General features: G+C 38.4%; 1 protein-coding gene and 1 long non-coding RNA gene across 7 annotated transcripts in view; one reads left to right on the top strand and one right to left on the bottom strand.

Annotated features, from left to right (window-relative positions):
* The window catches only part of IL16 (interleukin 16), a 30415-nt gene extending 27444 nt beyond the window's left edge, over positions 1–2971 (bottom strand). The window contains exons 1-2 of one of the 2 annotated variants that reach the window (XM_068203785.1): positions 2907–2938; positions 1508–1736 (exon numbers count right to left, since the gene is read on the bottom strand). Coding sequence is in view for 1 of the 2 variants with exons in the window: in XM_068203784.1 (XP_068059885.1) it covers positions 2907–2956 (50 nt within the window). In the remaining variant the exon portion in view is untranslated. Of the gene's footprint in view, positions 1–1507; positions 1737–2906 lie in introns of both variants that reach the window. The other variant, XM_068203784.1, reaches the window with a different exon arrangement.
* On the top strand, positions 738–20482 carry LOC137481858 (uncharacterized). 5 transcript variants are annotated; one of them, XR_011003726.1, is made up of 5 exons: positions 738–976; positions 1195–1293; positions 11710–11839; positions 16346–16473; positions 20317–20482. It is a non-coding gene; the product is annotated as an uncharacterized lncRNA (long non-coding RNA). The 5 variants fall into 5 exon arrangements; XR_011003727.1 differs by having other exon boundaries at positions 738–981; positions 16349–16473; XR_011003725.1 differs by having other exon boundaries at positions 738–981.
* Positions 20483–22159: the final 1677 nt, after the last annotated feature.

Genomic DNA, 22159 nt, shown 5'->3' with positions numbered 1-22159 from the left:
GTTCTAAACTGGATTGTTGTGTTTGGTTTGGGTTTTTTTTCCCTTGTTTCTGTGCAGAATTAGGTAGATATATATGTACTTTGTACCTGAAGTTCCACTGATGATACAGAAAGAAAGATTTTATAAAGGCTCCTTACAGCCACAACAATAAACACAGGCCTACAAACTCAGACCAAGCCAGATTTGGATAATAAATACAAGTCAGCATTGTAATAAAGCTGCAGGATTGTTTTTCTTGGTATTTTTTTCTTATACAATTAAACAGGAAAAACAAAAGTAGATGATAAACACTATGCCACTGAGCACCTGCCTAAAGGAACTCTATGACATTGCTGGAGAAATCCACAGTTCAGCATGAATCTGAATTTGCTTGAATTTGTAAAATTAAAACAATTTTCAGGTGCAGCAGAGATGTCCCAGGGAGAAGGATGTTTATTTGTGCAGTCTTTTTGGTGTTTTTGAAAGGTAATGCTTTTACATCTTTCCATCATTACTTATTTTCTATCACATCACTCCTATTATTGCTCTGCTCCCTTATGTCTCTTTTTCCAAAACAAAATCCCTAACACTTCAAAAACTCATGCCCTGATTATTGGAACTCCAGGGATTTCCTAGCAAGACACTATTTCAGGTCAAACTTTGAAAGTAGCCAGAATATGTGAAGTTCCCCAAAGCTGGTGTGCTTTCTGTCCCTCTCTGTGTGTCCTGGGGATCCTCTCTGCTCCTGTGGGAGGCTCACCCTGCTGGATTGGAACAGGGGAATGGAAGTCACTGGGCTCCCAGCCTCCCTGGCATTGGCAGGAGGGAAGCTGTCAGGGTCAAACTGGACTTGCATATTCTCCATCCCCTTCAATTCACAGAACATTCTACTTTTTTCTTTTTTTCAGAGTAGCCTCTCTTATGACAAGTTTGGTGTGATTGAGAACTGCCCAGCAGCACAGCCACTCTCTCTTCCTGTGACACAGAGCACATGAATGTAAGGTTTGGAGATCTTGTTTGTGAAATTTTAGAAATGCACTTTTTAGTGTTTTGATAAGCCTAAAGCCTTAGTCTACCGTCATATACATGAACTAAATTTTTGAACTCTTAAATCCCTGTTAGCATCTTCACTGTATTAGAAAATTAATCTTGTTAAAGCCTATGATGTTGTGGATCCTGTATGTCTAAATGTAAAAATGCAGTCTGGCCCATTAGACCAGAATGTGGAGTTGAAAAAGAAAGAATGGCTGGGATAGAGAGAATTTCTGCAAGTCTCTACTCTCAGCACCTGGGTAGGAAGCAACAGAGCTGGAGGTGAGTGGAATGTGCATCACTGGAAATCTGCTATAGGGATCAGTGCCCCTTCTGTGGTACTGGCAATTGCTATTAGACACTGGTAACACCGTCACTAATGTACTCAAGCTGCACATTCACACCTAAACAATCCTGCCTATGTGGGGAAACTAAAAGAAAGAACACTTTTCATTCAAATATTTCAATTTTGTACAAACATTAAACACACTCTTACTTTTCTCAAAGAGGAAGAATTTTAAAAGAGCTATTAAGCATTTGGATAAGCAGACAACTTGATATCTTAATGGTCAGAATGCAGCTCTCTGGAGACTGGCATGCTAGAATGAAGTCCTTTCTTGCTCTGCCTGAAGCTAGTGGGCTTAAGGGAGCCTTCAGTACTAAATGTCCAAGAGGTGCCTCTCTGACTCTGCTAAACATCTGGGATGCAGGGATGATGGAAGCACCTGTTGAAACAGTGAAGGAAACACGGGTCTAAGTGCATCCTGCTTTCCCATCCCCCTGTAATGCTCCTGAGGAATTTTATCTTATGCAAAGAGAGCTCTTTGCCCTGCTCCATCAGCTGTTTCCTCCTCCCCCACCCCCATGAGAGCTCCATCCATTCAAAGAGCAAGTTTAACCCTGAATGACTTACCCAATCCCACAGTGAGACAGGGCCTGACGTGAAAATAAACCCACTAGACCTGAAGACTTCCAGTTAAATACTTGCTCTTGCTATAAGTATTAGATCACAAGTCCTAACTAAGGCAACATTCTTTCCAGAGCTGCTGATTCAGGGTTGCATAAGTGACAGAAATACAGGAGGTATCAAAAACGTAATTTATAAGTTTTCCAATAAAAATATCCAGAAATGTTATTTAACACAGCATACAATATCGCAAGTACCAGAGAAGCTTTATGATTCATTGCCATCTTCCACCAAATTTAATTTGAGATATTGATGGCATGGACAATTACTTCAAAGTCAATTCTCCAAACCATTCATCTTTTTCTCCAGTGCACTCACTGCTTGTCATTTTCTTTTGCCATTCTTATACCTCCAGCTTGCCTGATGGAAGCTGTCTGTGGTTTGTAATGCAAACCAAATGTTCCTTCTCTGTTTCATTTTTTTTCCCCCAAGCTTTATTTTTCCAGCCTTAAATCTTAAAAGCCCAAACTCAGACTGTCTTCTGCAAACAAAATACATGATCTGAGCTGTAGCCATTTGGTTCAAATTTTTGGTTGGATATTAAACCAAGCATTTACAAGATACAAATAATTTGGTGTAGCTCCCAGATTGAATGCGAATGCTCTGCTGTTAACCAGACAGTAGGAAATAAAGGACTTTACTAGCAAGAACAAGATGAGTTTTACATTACCAAGTGCTAGCAGCATCCTCTTTTAATCTAGATATTGCATCCTAATTTAATCTAGATCTTGTGATCTTATTCAGATTCATTCCTGCGCAGTACTGTTAGCACTGAAGTATTGCAGATGTCTAGGGTTTCCCCACAGTAGGTAGAGCTAAAGATGTGGAAGTTTTCTAATAAAGATTAAGAAACTCTCAGAGAGTAGAATTAAAAAATTATAATTAAAAACCCTAATGGTAAAATAAAAATTTAAAAGGAGGAACTTACAACAGCGAGGCAGACAAACCTGACTCCTGCAGAAGGCTGTTCCTCTTCATAGGCCTGGCAAAAATAGACAGAGTGAATAATTGAAAACACACTCTCCTGGTGCCACGTGACTCAGTTTCAGTAATTGTGCTCAGTACATTGGAACGGAGCTATTGTTTCCTAATTGAAGAAAATGTCAGCAAGGCTAGATAAACAAAAGCAATGGGATGCAGTACTGGGGAAGCTGTTTCCAGTAGGCTCTCAGCTACCTGGACATGGCAGGACCATTTAAGGAGTTTGTGTCATTTGTTTTCACCCAACACTCTCTGCTCCAAGGTTTGATGGGGTTCAGGCATGTTAAACCCACCTGAGGGGAGCTGGGGCAACAGCAGAGTCTGTGCTAATCCAGTGAAGGTTTTCTGTTGGAGGCTGAGATGGCAAACATACTTCTTGTATTTTTCAGCTGATATTTTAACATTAAAAAACCATTAAGCTAGTAAGAGTTAACATTAAGCTAGTAAGAGTTTCATAGACAAATTCTGTTCCAGGAGCAAAACATAAGAGGTGCCACTTTTGAATGCCAGACCCCTGTATTGTTCATCATGAGCACAATTTCTTTAACCTACCAGTTCTTAAATACTTTCCCCTTTATGGGCTAGACTGCAACTTTGTGATCCGACCTGATCAAGGACTCAGAAAACTGTTGTTTATCACACAGATCATGTCAGTCCTCACCTGTTGATCCTCATTTGTGCTCAGACAGGTAACAAAATTGCTGCAAAAACCTGCGTGCTTTCAATAAAATTGTGTGATAAGATTCATAGGGTGTTTGTTAATTTAAAAAAAAAAATCCCTAAAAGAAAGCATTGTATCTGAAACAGTTAATGTTAGTTTATTGAAATAGTCAGGCCTCTTTAGAGTGTTCTCACAAACCATAAATCTCATGCTTTTCAGGAAAATGTAATCATAAACCTGGCCCTGTCTGGTCATGGAAATGGTCATTATGAGAGTGCTTAGACACCTGCTGCCCTCTGTGTTCTGTATCTTAAAGGTTCTGGTTTTATTGCTCTGTCAGTGACCTTGTAAAGGAGGGAGAGGAATTATAGAAGAGGTTTAAAGTATTGCACAGATAGGGGCTCATGTTTAGTGATCCTATCACTTCTAGGTAAAACATGGACTGTAAAGACAAACATCAGTCCAATGAGAATGATTCCATACTGGGAGAAAAAGGGAAGATGAAATCTCTGCTCTGTACAGTGTCTACAGGAGTCCTGGAAAACGCTGTCCATGATAATACAATTGCGGGCATTCTGTATTTTAAACGTTTATTGAGAGAATTTGACATTATTTTCCTAACATCTGTTATTAGGATATTTGTTCCCCAAAGGAAATCTTCTCTAAAGAACAGAGGTTTTACCTGACTCACTGGTTAACAAATGACATGGAGCATTATCCAACTCTTTCAGAAGAACCAAGGCTTGGCACTGAGTAGTGATCAACAGTTATGAAGCAGCTTTCCTGGAAAGGAGGAGAAACAGGGAGCTGACTTTGTATTTTGGCAAAGAGTTTGTCACTGTATTTGAAGAGAGAGTACAGTGGCCTTGTACATAAAATGGGGTTTTATATGTAGTGCTAGTACTGTAAAAGAGAAATATCAACAAGGAAGCAAAGCCACAGACTGTTTACCACTTTACTGTCTTTCACTACCACACACACATGTTTTTGTTTAGCAATAGAGAACTCATTCACACAAAATCTCAACAGTCCCTGAGTTCTGATCCAAGGTGATTGAGCTGAAAGCTCAAAAGCATCGGAAAACTTGCTTTATTTCTTCCCATTGTCACATGCTTTTGCATTTCCTGACTATGCGCTGAATAATGTAGTCCCTAAGCCATTGGGAGTTTTGTTCATTCCAAGTCTGGACTTCTGCCAGAGCCAGCAGCAGAAACATAAATATCACAAGGAGGGGCTGTTTTTTCATGTTGCTTTACTCTAACCTTTTGCAGTTTTTTTCATCTTCTCTGTACAGTAGTTGTTCAGTGCCCAGTGGTGAACAGAAAAGCAGGTTTTTAGAAGCCATGAGGAAAAGGAGAGGGAGAACCAGTGCCTGCCACTTGCATTAATGGTATGCTTTGATATTGGATACTGTGGTCAGTCTTCATTACTTAGCTCAAAGGTATTGTAGCAGGAAAAGGGCAATGAACACTGATCAGAGGCTGGAAATTTGTATTAAAAGATTGAAATTATGTGGACTCTCTATGCAGAAAGGAACTACAATGATAAAAGTTTAGGAGATAATAGGAAATATAAGACAAATCAGTGTTGTTCCTTTATTTCCTTCTCATGTGAGGGACAGGAAAAGAATGTGGTAAAATAAAGAGTGTTCAAACAAATAAAATGAAATACTTAAAATCTAAAGCATAATGAATGTGTGGAACACGAAGGCAGCAGAAATCATGAGCACTTTGATGTTAGCTGTTTTGTCTTTGATTTCAGTCAGACAGAGATTTCACCTCAGGAGGTGAATTGATGAAAATATATATCTGTAGATAAAGGGAATAGCATGCAGAAGAGGCAGCAACTCCCACTCCAGAATGAAAGTCAAACAATGCAGTTTACAGATAGAGTGATCCTCCAGCCATGGGATAGTTACCATAAAATAGAGTAACTCTTCTGATGTCTGGAGTTAGTATCTATTGGCAGTGGGTAAAGCAAAGAGAAGAGCCACTGCACTTATTAGTTACAGCAATTCTTCTCTTTTGCATGACTAAAATCAGGATGTGTCTGGAACTATAGCAGATACAGGAGCTGATCCCTCTTTTTTCCAAATTGTTTTCCACATACACAGGTCTGGATTCTAGAGGACAAATATGCAGACTATTCAGTACTAAATATTTTGCCTGTTGCTACTGGTGATAACCTTTTCCAAAAAGGAACGTATAAATTTAAACAGGACATTAGTACTGAGCAAAGCAGATCTAAGTAATGATGGAACAGCCTCAGTCCTGATCTCCACCCAACCCCAAATACTGCTTGTGTTCATATGAAAGAAAGCCAATAATTTGGAGTGTTCAAGTTTTTATCCCGTCCTTACATTGTTCAGCTAACTGATAATTTACTTTTGCCCTAAATACAGCCACAATTTTCACATTTGCCATGTTCCAGACTACAGTTATGTTGCACAGGACAATCCATGCCTTCAATGCTGCTAAGCCAGGCTGGATTAGTCATCTCTGTCTTGGGTTTCATGACTTTCACACTGCCCTTCCATCCATGAAAACATAGCTACATGGCATGCTGAGTCACCATATCAGCCCAGCTAATCCAGTATCCTTCTCCAGCAATAACTGACAGCAATTGTTTTAAAGGGATTAACTTAAAAAAAAAAAAAATCAAGATAGAGTTTGCTTTCAGGAAGACTTTCTGAGTACCTTGGTAGAGTAGACTGGTAGGATGCGGTTTTGTATATTATTCCAAAATGCTTGGACATATCATGTTATGACATGACATGACATGACATGACATGACATGACATGACATGACATGACAGTCTTGTTTTAGCAGAAGTTACAGCTGCTCCATCTTGGATAAGTGTTTCATAATGTCAAATTAGGTATATCCCTTTTTAATTCCTTTCATTACTTAGTACCTAACTTATGCCTGGAAACACAAAGATATTTTTTACCTTCTACACATGAAATGAATCCTGTGTTATAGAACTGTAATTTATCCATTTTTGGCTCCCATTAAGCTTTTCATTTCAAGAGTATGCACAGGCAATTAGTTTCATGTGTTACATATAAATGTACTTCCTTGAAATTGTTTGAAATTTGTTGCCTCTAAGATTTGTTCAGTTCTTGTACTAGGAAAAATATTCAGATCTTCACATCTTGTGGAATACTTTTCTCATTGATCTCTGTACTGATGTCATCCTCTATCTTCTGCATACTTTTATCTATTTGTCTTCTGTCCCTCCTTTCAGCTTCACACTGCTTTCATATGTTTGGAACTCCTCCTTTTGCTTCAGATCCTTTTTGAAAAAATTCACTTCCTTTTGTGAACTTTATTACCTGACTATTTTATGAAGGTATCCAGCTCTGCAACCTCCTAGACTATTTTCAAGTGAATTGCTTTCTTGTGAATTAATAAAAGTTCCTAGACCTTGTCTTGCCAGAAACATTGGTGTTTCATGACTTTCACTCCCACTCTGTGATTACTAACCTCTCTTGCTGAAGTGCCCCAGAGACGAGCAGTAAAATACTGCTTATGTAGTTCCACGCAAGAGGGTCTAATTCTAAGTGTACACCCATACAAAGTATTTTTACCTCATCTTAAGAACATATCCTTGAACTCCATGAAGAATATGTTTACAAAGTAGCCCATGTGATTTTCATAAGTGATTGTGTTAAGAGTGTGTGATTGAAAAAGTACAGCACTTTTGTGTAAGTGTAAAGTGTAAAGTTTGTTGGCTGTAGCCATGGAGGGGTGCATGAAGCAAGAATGGTACCCTTTCAGCTAAGTGTTGTGTGCTGTATTTTTATTTTAATATTTTTATAGTGTGTATATAGGCTATGTGTGACATTATGCTGGGCTTTGAGAAACACTAAATATTTATGTCAGCTATGAAGTTGCTAAATATCTGGTAATGAAGGAAACGTCCATCTCTTTATTTTTTAAACCATCGACCAATACACAGTTTATAACTTAATGCAGCACCAGAGTAGTAAGAGCATTATGTGAGCTCTCCTGTATAGTGTCATTCAAGTTTAAAGAAATATTTTAAAAAGTTATGACTTTACCTTCGTTCCACATAATGCTCCTTTTTCATCTGACTTAATATTTCCTTTAATTTATAGTTCCCTAAACTGTAGGCAGACATAAGGGCCCTTTAGGCTGAATGAAAGGAGAATTATCAATAGCCAAACTATGATTTATAGGGAAAGAAACATAAATGGCAAAAGAAAACTGAATTGACTCTACCTTCAAAAATGATATGAAAATTTTCTCTGTATTTTTCATGAGTTCAGTTAAAAGGTGTCTTTAGACCTGTCCTTTTTTTCAGCCTGTTACTGTGAATCCATATTGGATTTTGTCATAATTGTTGCTGCTGCCTCCTTTACTTCTTGAACAGCCAGATGTGAATGAATGGAAGTACTGAAAAGGTGAATATACTTAGTCCACCTGAGAACCAGTGGCAGAATTTGCTCCATATTTCACACTCTGGTCCAGGCACCACTTGCTCCAGCAGCCTGATCTCAGGTTACCAGAGTCAGGGGCTTGTCGTCCCCTAGCATTTCACAGGTAACATGCATGGTCCTCTCTGGGTGGCTGGGTTGTTTGTGAGGGCTTTTTGAGGGCGAGAAGGTATTGCAGAGTGTTTTGGGGTGTTGTTACGGTTTGGTTTGGGCTTGCTTTGTTTGTTTATTTCTTTGGGTTTTTTTCAGTTAGCTTTGTCAGTGATTGGTGATGAATTACACAACCTCTTCTCTTGGATATTAGTGTCTGAATAAAATGACTTTACCACATTTGTAGAGTTGTCATTTTAAGCACAAGGTTTAAGCAGTAGCTATTTCTGAGTATTTGTCATCCCTGGAGCTTGGCAGAGGCAAAGCTACTTAACACAGGCTTTTTAAGTCTGCATTAGAAAAGTCTTGAGGACCCTTCACATTTCTGCTGCTGTACCTTATCTCTAAGGCTATGACAATCAGAATGAAGTTGAGCGGACAGGTTTTGTGGTGTTGAAGATAACAGTATAAAATTCCAATGGCAGCTCTCTTGTTTTCTGGCAATTCTGTAGCTTTTAACACTGACTTTAGTTGAAGTGCAAACCACATATGTCACTCACCAGCATTACAGAAAAATCAGTTTATTTTACAGGTTTCCCATGAGGGAAACAGTATAATCTGTCACATAAATAGGTCCCTGGTAAGGCACAAAACATAATGCTTCTGGTGCTTCATGAGATCTGATGATACCTTGGTCATAGGTATGATAAATGGTGCTGGGGTCAGCTGCAGCATCCCAATCAGTCTAGGATTTAGTGTCTGTTGGAATTTACTTTTCTTCCACATTTTGAAATCAGCCTACACCTCCAGAGCAGAGCTTATCTAATGTTAAGCAGTTTAGAGCTAGTGGCTGAGAGATCTCAGCTGAGGATTCCTGATTTTGGGTTTTGATTTTACTACAGAATCAGTTCTCAAGCCCAGAAGTTGTTGTTCTAATTAACTAGTATGATTAACCTGTTGAAGAGAAAATTTTAACCTGTAATTTCTGTACTGATGAAAATAATTCCTGTTCCAGCTAAAGCTTATCTTTTAAAATAAGCACTAAATCTGAATGTAAAGACATTATTACACCAGTCTTGAAAACTTGCTATAAACTTTGATTGTTATGCTGCTTAGTTACCATTTCTTTTAAACATCACTGTGTCCTCATTTGCCTTTATTCTATGTTGGCCCAAAAGAGCTTGACTATTGCTGTTATGGCACAGTAAATACTTATGATCACTTCCCCAGAATTTTTTATGAACATCAGTAGGAGGACCATGGAGCGAGAGGTGTCATGGAAGAGCAGCAATAAACTGGGTTGTGGGACAGATGTTCTGCCTCCGGACCCGGGGCTGACTTGTGAACTGACTCTCTGGAAAGGCAGGAGACACTCAAAGAGCTGGTGTGAAACAGCGTGCTGAGGTTCAGCACAGTGCCATCTCCTAGAGCAGGCTTGGTGCACCTGGCCACTGAATGCCCCTGACCCTGCAGCAGAAATGGGTTCAGGAAACTCAAATTTTCCAGTATCCTTTCTTATGCATGCTCAGTTTTGATCCAGAGAATACCTAATACTGATTTCCATAAGAACTGTATGTATATAAATGTATATTCTTTGCCTCAGTTGGATTTCCCAAAAGAGGCAGCCTATTCTGGGATGTAACTTCCAAGTAATTGTCCAAAATCATGTTCCAAGACAAAAATATGACCACCAATATTACCCAGGATTTTCTTTCTCTGGTTCTTTCTTTTTTATTTCAGCACCTTTTAAAGTGATTATAAATGTTGTCTTTTTATTCATTTACTGAATCTTTAAAGACTTGACTCAAATAAACACTCAAGAATACCCAGACCTTTGAGGGTTGCCTAAGCTGAGGAGCTTTTCTCTTATTTCTGTCATAAGGAAAGGACCCTAAATAAATAAAATTAGTATCTGAAAAATGTTAAGACTTTGATAATATCAGTTTAGGCTAAGCATTAATCTTGGGCAAAGAAGTAAACTACCCATAACTGAATCTTACCAACCACATCTAATGCACTATAAAGCAATTAAAAATCTGCCCCAGCTCATTTTTGACGGAACACTCTAATTGAGTCTGGAGATCTCCTTCCAGCTCTGATGGTGACCTGCTGGTTTGATCCAAGGCTTGCTTTCCTCACTTCTGAATCCTTGTTCTCACCAAAGAAAGAGGGTTATGGCCTTGTGGTCACCTTTTTTCCTGGGCATGTGGGGTGAGAATTTCTCTGATGAAAAGTACTGAAAGATAATTAAATGCTCGTTGTTTGTTTTTTTTTTAATGGGACAACGGACAAAATAATTAACAGCTACTCTTAGAAAACAACAAGAATTTGCTGTTGTCAAGTAATAATATCCTTGCAACCCATCTCCTATTAAGCAGAATCTATTGCATACAAAGCTTATCCTTATGATAAGGCATGCACAGGGTGCAGTATGTGCCCCACTGTAATACATAGAGCAGAAATATTATAACAGCAGGGGGCAAATAAAGCAGCAGATCTCAGCCCTGGTGCTCTCTAAGAGCAAGGAGCTGTAAAAGCAACAGAGCCCTCGCCTGCCAGGTCAGTCCTTCAGCACAAATCGGGGCAATTTGACAGCCACACAGCTTTATGTCATCTGTTCCCAGGCTGCTGCAGTGGGGGAAGAGGGGAGGTTTTGTCCCCAGCTCCACCCTGGGAGCAATCCCCCTGCAGAGAAGCAGCAGGCGATGCCCCAAAGCCCCTGCAGTGTCCCAGGGCTCTGCTGGCCAGGAGCTGAGTGCCCAAGTCTGGGCTCCCCAGCTCCACCAGCCAGGCTGCACTGGCAGCTGGGACAGCACAGCACCAATACCCTGTGCTGCACCAGCCTGCACCTCTTTCTGTGGGCTCACACTGCTTGAATCAGTTATGAATGAGGTGCAAAATAACAGATACTGTTAAGTGAACACTGCATTAATAATGCTGGCAAGGTTTCAAGTCTACAGATGTTATTTATAATACATGACTAAACAAATATGTATCCCCTTTGAGACTCAGACTCAGGAGCAATTTACTGATTTCCTGTACAGGCTAGTTCATACAGAGATTTGAGTAAATACTGCATTTGAATGTCTTGCTTGGATCTAAGCTCTGAAAATGTAATAGTATTCATATTAATGTTTAATTTTAAAATTGTTTGAAAATTTATTTTCAGATTATTGGATACTGGCCCTATCTAGTTCTCATGGAGGAATGTATTTTTCTGTATTGCTTCTTTAAAGAAAAAAAAATATTCAAAGAATATAGCCTTCAGTTACACAGCACAGTGGAAATGAGTAGAAAGGTTAGAGAAAATTCTAGGAAAAAATGCACTTAGCAGAAGCTAAAAAAAAAAAAAGAATTAAAACTCCATATCCTCTCCTTTCCATCTGGTTTTGAAATTAATTAATCTTATTTATGATGTTTATGAATGAACTTATTTAATTGCCAATTAGATATTTTGTAGTTTTAAAAATGTTTCTTTGTAACAAATCATTTGATCTTGATATGATTTTGTTTCTTTTCTACCTCCTATAATATTATAGGTATACAGGGGCCTTCAAAACTGAAGAAAGCTGTGAACTCACAAAGGTCTCTGGTCTCTGCAGGCTTTTACATACATCAAGAGAAAGAGGAGAAATATTTTACAGCAAGCCAGAAGTGTCCTAAATTAAGGTACTCCATGAAGAGAATCTTTGTTCAATTCATAATGCTGATCATTGAACAATAATAATTTGCTTCAAATATGTCAGACAATGAAAAGCAGTGATAACAGTGAATAGACAGACAAAAACGTAATTTGTGACATACCTCTTATCTGCTTAGTCTTCTCTTTCAAATTCTGAAATTAAAGCAGTTGAAAATAATACATACTGGCATGTAAAAAGAGCTGACTGCATGATGCCTAAATAATTTGCTATAAAAATATCACTTACCATTGACATTGCCAATTATCTTCTTATTTAAATCTGCTGTTATCATGCCTTTTTGGATATGAAATACGCAGCATAGTCCATTCCCAGTGTGTTCAATACTTGAGAAAATAATAAATGCAGTGTAACTCCACAGTGTTTGGATATTTGACCGTAACTCCTAAGCATTCAAAGTGACTACTCAATATAACAACTTTCCTCTGCAGAAAATGCCTTGCTATTTGCCAGCAAATCTTTAATGCTTTAGATTGGGTATTTCCAACTACCGCCCTACTTGCTAGGCAGATGTGTATAAAAGAGATGTTATTTCACTGAATCAACCACTGAGATCGTAACCCTTTTCCTGTACCACAAACAGAAATATAAAACCTCAGACTTTCCTTTTGGACTTTTACTGACTTGTGTCTGTTGTAAGAAAGCAAAACACAACTAATCCGAGCGCTAGTATATGGAAAATGTGTTAAAACATTTTAGATCATCTCACTGCTTCTCATTCCTGCAACACATTGGTTAACTGGCTCCTTCTGTGTTTATGTAGTTGCATGGTACAAATACAACACCTAAACTTCTCGCCCAAAGTTGAAATGATTCATTTATTACTATTTATGCCACCCCCAGGAAAAAAAAAAAGAAGGAAGAAAGAAAACACACAGTGCTCATTTAACCCAAGTGAGTGAAAACGTCTTTCATAAGGTCTGTAAGGGCTTTGGGAGGTTTTTCTTTGGTGAATAAAGTCTGTGTAGTGGAGGGAAGAGTTTTGTCTGAGGATGGTAGAATTTAGGCTACAGCAATCAGACAAACTAGAATCCTTTTGCTGTGAGAAAATAAGATAATAGTAAAGGAGGTGCAAATGTTATTTAATCATTAGATCTATTGAGATGGAGTCATTGTTTTGAGTGGAGGCAGGACTGAGAGAGGAGGTATTTTTGTGAGGGTAGTGAGTGCCTTGCTCTCTGGAATTATATCAGTATTTATTTAGGTCCTTTAGTGAGGTAATTACCCTAAATAGATAATACATAGGCCCTCCATCTTCTGGGTGCCTTTAAATATTAGTTAACCACATTAATTATAACCACAATGGGGAAAGCACAAGCAAAACAATAAATGAGGGCCATACTAAGAAGTGGAAAACAGGATTAAATGAAGACATTTCCTCTGCTACTTTTTCTATAATGCAGAGAATGGGGCTATGTGATAAGGCACTCTTCCATAGGATGCACCACCCTGATTTCTGATAGTGCCTGTGGATCCAGCCACTGTCAGACAGAAGGGATTACCGTGGGTAACCCTTGCTCTCCCAACAGCTCTGATGGGACAGTTACTCTTCCTTCATTCATCATCCTCTGCAGATGGACATTACAATTAATCAGGTTCTAGCCCTAACAGCTTGTTTCAGGACCACAGCTGGAATCAGCATGTCTAGACTGATTTATTCCTGGCTCTCAGACCTACGTGCATGCTACTATTCCATATGCTTCCTGTTAGAGAGGTAATAGTGCCATTTCACAGTATAACTTCAGTTTTTCTTTCTTCCTCCCCTTTTTATTATAATTAGATATTATTTTCCTTATGTAGGAAAATGTCCTGCCCCTGCTCTGAAACAGATCAAACTTCCAGACAAACAAAATAAAGTTCACAAAGGAAACAGTTAAATTTTCTGACTGCCTTCACTGTCACAGAAAATGCTAAACACATTTGTAAGTTATATAAAACTGTGTAAGTTCATATTTTCCTCTCCTGGTTTCACAGCCCAGAACAGCAAAAGGACCTTGTGACATCTCTAGGCTCTCTAGAGTTTAGTAATAAAAATAAAAATAATCCTCAGCAGAAAACAACACTCCACACCCTGCTACTACTGAGCAAATGAGTTTCCCATTTTCCTCACTTATCCTCAGACTAAACAATGTTAAATTTACAATTCTAACATCTATTTATAGCAGGCACTCTACCCTAAGAACCACAGAGGTTGGTGTATATCCTTGTCCTTAATCCACAGGCCAGCTTTCAACTTGGCATGTCACGTAATTAGGAGGGAAATCTGCCTTAATTAATATCTAAGCAATTTATGCACTGAAGCATGTTAATGTGGGTGGTGTGTGTAGGGGTGGAAGGGGACGTTCATCTGCTGTGAATTAACCTCTGATTGTAGTATTTCATGTTTACTGTGAATAGTAACTGATAACATCAACAGCACCTTGGCTTCTGCCGGGGGTCTGCAGAGCCTGGGAAGTTCCTGTGGGTACTGCAGGGGAGGGAATTCCTGGGGGTCTGACAGTGCTGATAATCCTGACAGCACACACTGGGGGAACTCAGCTGGGAATGTGCCTGCAGGAGGGGAAAGTGGGCTAAAAAGCCATGGGGGGAGCAGGGGGTAACTGGTGTGAGACTGTGGAAGCGGCAGAGGGTGATTTGGGGATGTAAGTTCAGGGGCTGAGGGGAAGGAAGGGATTAAAGGAGGAAAGAATTCAGGTTAGGGTGCTAGGTTGGATTTCAGCAAGTGGGTAAAAACTGAACACAAGTTTCTGGGTATAGACATCAGCTGAGCCTAATCTGGATAAGATCCAGAACTGGATTGGGCTCTGCAGACTGGGTTTAGCAGGGCAGGGAGGTTCCGTGAGGAGCTGACCCTTTCCATTTTTCCCTAGAGCAGCACAGAAATTACATTCAGGCCTCGTGCTCAAAAGAAGCTCATCCATAATCTTTATGTCACTTATCTCAGTAGACATGACAAAGGGACAGATATGCTCCTGCTAACATTTTTGCAAACTCAAGGATTGAGAAATAGAGAAGTTGTTTAGGAAAAAAAACCTTGATTTGAAGTATGTCATAATTTTGATACCTTTTAAATATCTTTCACTTTGTACTTTATCAACACCCCTAAATCTCATTTAATTTCTTTTTCTAGGTGATTCCAATTTCATATAATGAAAGCAAAATAAGCTAATCTTAAAATGAATACTTTGTTGATGTATTTGGTGGTATTGTTTTTCTTTCCAGTGTTATTCTTCAGTCCATCTTTAATATAGCTTGACATTTTGTTTGCTTTTTTTGACCACTACTGTGCCCTGAGTAGAAGTTTCCATTAAGCTGTCTACAGTAACGCCTAGATCTTTTTCTTGAGTGATTTTGCAAACCATCAAGTGTATATGAGTAGTTCAAGTTGTTCCTTTTAGTACACGTTACCTCATGCTAGCCTACACTGAATTTCAGCTACCATCTTTTTTGGTCCCTTCTTTTAGGCTTTTGTTTGTTTTGTTTGCTCTTGGCACTTTTTTTAAGTTATGGCTTTTTTTAATGATCACATCATTCCCAATTATGGTGTCTCTGCTACTGTATGCTTCCTTTCCAGATGACTAGCAAATAGATTAAATTAACCTCATTTTTGGTGTAGGTCTTAGGATCTCTACTTGTTAATATGCTTTCCAGCTCAAAATAACCATTGATTTGTATTTTTTTATTTAGTCTTCACAGCTTTCTGAGTCATAATATATTTCTTAGTCCTCTGCTATTCTTTACCCTTAGACATTTTATGACATTTAAAATAAACACCTAGGTTATACCCCTAAAATTATACTTTTATCCATTATTCTAATGTCTTTTAAAAATAATTTAATCACAATTGGCTGTTAAAACTTGCCAGGGACAAGTACAGCCAGAGCAGCTAAAGTCAAAGCTAGAGTTTACCTAGATGAGCAGAATGGCAGGACAGAGGAAGTCAAAAATCTCATTTTGCAAGAAGAGTCTATTTCAGTCTTTCCAGAGCAGTGTGGAATAATCCTCTCACAGCTGAATTCAGAAAAGCAGCTCCCAGGTGCTCTTAGTCTAACTTGTGAGCTCAAGCCTGCTCTTCTGTGTCCCAAATGTCACTTCTCCATCCTCCCCTCCCTGCCTCGTTGGCCGCAGCGGAACAGCTTGTTCTGCTCTCAAACTGCTCAAGCAAAAAGAAATGGGAACAGGAGTGGGGTTTGAGGAGGTAACTCTTTTCTCCAGATATCCCCAGGCCACCCACCCTCACTGAGGTCTTGGATGCAGCCTTGAAAATGGATGCACGTGCCAAAAAGCATCAAGGAAGAACAGGATCCTTACTACTGAATAAAGCATTAAATGAGCACTCCATGTCCAATTCTGGCATCCACTCATTTTAGCACAGATGGCAACAAGGTGGGAAGAGTTCAGAAAACCATTATAAGAAGTCTGAGGACTGTGTTTTGCAGTAAGAGACCAAAGAATTTGTTTTATTTTCTTCCAGCAGATTGTTGCAATGTGATGTCTTTGCAGTCTGTGCACATAACAGCATGAGGCAGAATTCAGAGACTGGAACATGAAGGCAGATGCATTTGAATCACAAATATGGTTACATAAAAGTTCATAATTAAGGTAATTAGAACTTCCTGGAATGTTTATTCTGCTCTATGCAATATATCACAGCAGTGATATACTGGTTTTGGCAAAGTGGCTGATCTCATCTCAACATTTAATACCCTCCTAATCAATTTGGGGAGCTATGTTTCTGTTTAGATATTTTTTCAAAAGCCTGCTCAGTCATTCAAATTTTGCATTAATAACTGGAAGAATGCAATGTAGTAATTGGGAAGATCAGGTGAAATGAATTCACCTCACTAATGGTTTGTTTTCTTTACCTAGGTGAAGTTATTAATTGTAACATACTATGAATTGTCCTGATTGTACTCAACATACAAATGTTACATAGCTTAATGAAGGGTGAAACTTAAACCAAATACACTTTTCTTCCATAACCAGTGACTTTATCATACTAGAATATTTTTTGCAGTAACAGGAACTGTATGAGACAAACTGTTTTTAACTGTGGCAAAGGTGAATCCTCTTTGATCTCTAAAATGCTCTTCCAAGCAAACCTTTTAGCTTCAGTGAACAAGAGAGAAATATATCAACACAAAACTTTGTAGACTGTTTTTGAAGAATATAACTGTGGCTGTATTTGTCTACTAAATTGTAATGATATTTTTTATTTCTGTGGGGAAAATAACCTGGGTTCACCTGTAGAAGCTTAATACCATATTGGATTCTCCACAGGGAGAGGTGCTTCTGCAAGTTGAAATATATTTTGAAGAGCTTTAGTTTGTTTTCTTTTTCTTTCTCTTTCTCTGTAAATTTGGTTTAATGGATGGTTTCTGAACTCTTTAAGAACTCCTTTCTTGCTTATTATTTCAGTTTCAACTTCATTGTCCCACCCTCAGGAAACCTACCAAACATGCTGTTATGTTGAAGCACATAGAATTCCAGGTGATGAATACTCCCTTTATGACAGTTACACAGGAGGACTGTTCTCATTTAATTACACTCCTCATTTGCAAAAATTGCTGACCTACCCAGGCATGATAAAAAGTTCTCTTCTGTGTAATACCTTCAAATATATTTGAAAAATTATTATTGTGCATTAATACCAATTCTGACATATTTTGTTATAGCAATAACCTGATATTATTGCAAAAAACCTAAGATTATTACAGATTACATGGACTGACCAAAAAACCTTCACCACTTGTTGGATTATATGTAGTGCTTAACTTCTAAAACCAAACAGCAAATGGTTGTGTCATGTAACAGGCCAAATGTGTGGTATAAATTGACTTTGCCTCAATTCTTTCCGTGATGAATGAACATTCTGTTCTCAGAAATAATTGCTTGGATGAAAAGGTCGCACACATCAGCCATGGAGTGCAAATGGTTAGTCCCCAAATCCTTGTTAAGTTAATTTCATAGGAAGCAGGAATTTGTGTTGGTGTTTCTGAATGCTGTATAAAGCCCAGTGTTCAGAAGAAACCATTCAGTAGTCCCAAAGTGTGGCACTGTTTAAAATCAGCACTTACAGACAAAATTCCATAACCACCCAACACAGCAGAATCAGTTGATATAGGGTTAGATATTAATTAGCAAGGGGCAGATAAAAATGTTGAATTTCAAGTACTTCTGAAAGCACCAAAATTTTCAACAAGCAATGAGAACAATAAGGTATGTTGTATCAAAGGTCATGCATGTGATGCCATACAGGGGTCATGTAATTATTGAGATAGCTACATGCATTCCTTTTAAACAAATTGTAATCCATTTCTGAAAAACAAATGTGGAGAAAAAAAGACAAGATACAGGGAACTTGTGTCTGGATAAATTTATAATTTAATAAAAATTATTAATTTGATTAATTCAACCAGTGGAATTTGGTGCCATTTGAGAGCAACTATATGCAGACATATTTTATAAAAAACTTTGGAATGCCAACATACTTAAGAACAATGAAAAAATTTTCTTTGCAGTATTTCTTTGTTTTTCTTATTAGCACCTAATAAACATCCACAATCTACTTCTTAATACCTTTATGAAATAGCTATGCCCAGGAGGGTAGTGGTGCACAGATAGAGTAAATGAAGGGAGGACACATGATACACACATGAGGAAATGTAGAGCACTACACATTACCTGGGACAGACAGGGAAATGGAAAGGCTTGTCTTCCTGTGAAACAGTGACTGGATATACAGAGCTCAAGCAGAGGGGATTTTTGGCTTGGCTGCTCTATGATTTATACCTCTACCATTACCACTGAGTTCCAGTGTTGCCATAAAAACAGAAGAAAAAGTTAACTACTCCTTACCTCAGCTACAGCAATTTACCATCTATGTAAGAAATGAGCCCAGCCCCCATATTTGTAATTATTATCTATTAGACAATTTACTTCACAACAGGGATAAACATGAATTTGTAATGCCATGCAGCTGTGAGTGGGTGTCTGGGTGATTACCATGCCTGACTGCTGCCTTCAAGGTCTTGCCAGGCCAAAGCTAACTGCATTAAGACTCTTAAGATTTGCAGTTTCATACCCTTCCCTTCTATCCTGATTGGCTTCCCCTTCCAAGGCAACAAAGCAGGAGGCATTCTTCAGTTGCTTTCAAGCTGCCCATTCCGCCCAAGAGCTTGAATGCTGATGGTTTCAACTGTGCCTGCTTGGGACTCCCAAAATGCATTCAACTAATACCACAGCAACCTGATTAAATTTTTAATATAAGTTAGTTTGATTCAAGAACTAAAAATGTTTTATTGTTCATAAATTTTTTTCCAATATGGTGACTTCTGGCAGAATTCCTGATTTGATCCAAAGCTGGTGTTTCAATAAGAAAGTCTTAAAAGTAAATTTCAACTGTCGTTTTGGCAGCACATTCACAAAACAGAGTAAAATAAATTGGGAGCTTATCACAGAAATTACGCCAACAAGGTTAAAAGTTGCTTTTGTTTTAATTATGAATTATTGACCACAAAGTGATCTAGGTCCTCTGCTCTATATGCTCTGGAGAGAATTGTCACCCTGACTGGCTTGGGATGAACAAAGAGCACAGCTCAATATTCTGGGCCATCTTTAGGCAAATTTTTAGTTTCTCTGTAAGACCGTGAGTAGAACCTAAGGTCAGCTGGATTTGAGGACATGTGCAGAAAGCAGAAAAGGGAATGAAGACAGAAAAGAAAAAAGGTACATGGTGAAACAATATCTAGAATGTTATTCTGGATCACCACGTGATGCCATTCATAATCAGACCTGAATATGCTCTTGACCACTATAGATTACACTGAAAGAACTGATTATTTCAGGTAGCTTCCAAAGAAACCAGTAAATTCTCTTATATGAGGAAAGATTTTTCTTCTGCCTATGCTGAACTGGATGTGATTTCCCTGTTAGCATAAAAGTTTCCAGAGTGTGTATGTGTATATAGCAGCAATTCATTTAAATTTCTCTCTATGTGTTTATTTTCATGGCATAGATACATTAACTGGTTATTTTTGAGACTATAATACATCTTGGGTGTTCTGGCTAAACTGATGCTGCCAAAATTGTCAGCAAAAAGACCGGAAAAGCTGAAGAACCTTAAACTTTACCCCAAACAACTGCTCAGTTGTTTCTTCAGGATATGGAAGAGGCAGAAAGTCCAAGCAAGAGGAGTGGTAGGAAACCAGGGAGGAAGGATAGAAATTTGTCTGATGTGGATTTCACAAACCTCTGTGTTTGATCTCTTAGAGACCCTAAAACAATTATCGACAGTTATTAGCGTTTTTGGAGTTATGAGAGATTTGAATATAAAGGAAAGGTAATTCAAACTTCAGTTCAGTGCTCTGCTTTTTCTCTAGTTTTGTGCTTTCATTTTGCATAGGAATTTAATATCTTTATAAATTGTACTGGTAATGTTTTCAGGAACATCTAAACATGATTTTTGAAAATTATCTTTTAGACTAAGATCTCCAAGAGTATGTGCAACATAATTCCTGACAATTTTAACATGAACAAACTGAAGAAACAGCTCTTCAGTTTCTCAGGACTAGTGTCTCTTTTGCAAATGGGACTTGTGCTAAGAGCTGGTTAGGTATTTTTAACTTGTATGCCATATAATTAAAAAACTAAATGCATAAAAATAAATCCTACCATGGATAATTCTTATTCCCCTCTGTGGGTTTGTCAGACCCACAGGAACAGCACTGTGGTTTGTGGGATGTTCTCCTAGCAACTTCTACTAACATCAGAATTACTTGGGCAGCTGAATCTTCATACCCCACACTAAGAGTTTGGTCCTTGGCACTACTTTATGTGCAGATTTCATATGCCCATATCTCTGGATATTCACACCAGGTTTACTTGTTTCTTGTCATCATACAAACACTTTTAATAACAGCTTTATGCTATTACTTGCTGAGCTTCTCTGCTGTAAAATACAAATACAAATTCTTTGTATTTGGAAAAAAATGATGAAGATGAAGATATGGTCCCTCCCCCAAGGAGGCTATAATTAAAACAAGACCAGCATTATAGAAACATATATTCTAGCTGGCCTCTAACTGGATGGTCTGTTTAGTTTTGTTTTGACGTATTGTATGAAGCAGCATTCAACAGATGTGGGGAAATTAGCCCTCTGAGCTTCTTGTATAAACTTAAAGCAGAGATTCATGTGTATGAATTAATTTCATCACTGAATGTGGGTATTAATGTCAGCAGGCGTTTTTAAATGTTTGTGCCTATTCTGCTGTACTTTGAGTCCTCCTTGCCAGAAAATATAGAAACTTCTCAAGAGAAAGTGCCTCAGTTGTAGCAATACTTTCTAGCACCGTACTGACAATTTTCTTCTGTTGAGTGAATGTTGCCTTGGACAAGCCCAGCAGTGTTAAAAAAAAAAAAAAAAAATTGTTTCCTTACATACCCTCTGCACACAGTGTTGACCAAAAACAATCCCCCAAAACCTCAAAGTGGAAGGGTGTCCCTGTGTCTTTATGCCAAGTTATCCCTCTTCTTGTCAGTAATGTTAATTTATCATGCAAATCCTGCAGTTTATATCATTATGGCTGCTCATATCCCTGCTGACACAGCACACACCCAGCAAGGTGACAGATTTTCCCACTGCTCCTTTTTGCCAGGAGAATCGAGTGTTGAGGATTAGATTCCCTTTTACAGCTTCCAGGGCAAAGTCAAACCAGCACGAAGTGGGGAGCTGACAGAGCAAGGCTTGTCCCTCTGTGCTGTACAGGCAAGGAGACAAGGCAGGTCAGGCAGAGAGTGGATACAGGACCTGGGACAAAGCCTAAAGCAGAATATAGTTAGAAGAGAAGTGTAGCTGACAAACTGACACAGAGATTTCATAATTTCCTCCTGTATTTAATGTATTTTGCATATCACCTCTGTATTTTTTTTTATTTTGTGGCCTCCTTAGTTTAGTTTTCATACACTGAAGTCTTAAGTGTTTCTAAAACAACAGCTATGCTTTTAAAAGATCATTTCACACCCACCCCACTCAAATTACAACAGACATGCAATATTAATTTAGGGTGAGTGGGCACAGATGTTATCAAAATCACCCTCTTACCTGCCAACTCCACCACATTTTCCAGTGCTTGGATATTTTCTTCCACTGATGTGTAGAATTTTATTGTAATGTTCTCTGTGCCTTTTTTCCCCCTCAGATGTTTTATTCCATTATTAAACCTGTGTATGGCTTCCTCCTCTATCAGCTGTCTGAGCTAAAACAATACTTCATGACAATCACTGAACT

Source organism: Anomalospiza imberbis, chromosome 13 (genome assembly GCF_031753505.1).
Source record: "Anomalospiza imberbis isolate Cuckoo-Finch-1a 21T00152 chromosome 13, ASM3175350v1, whole genome shotgun sequence".
NCBI lineage: Eukaryota > Metazoa > Chordata > Aves > Passeriformes > Viduidae > Anomalospiza > Anomalospiza imberbis.
This window is presented reverse-complemented; position numbering and strand designations above follow the sequence as displayed.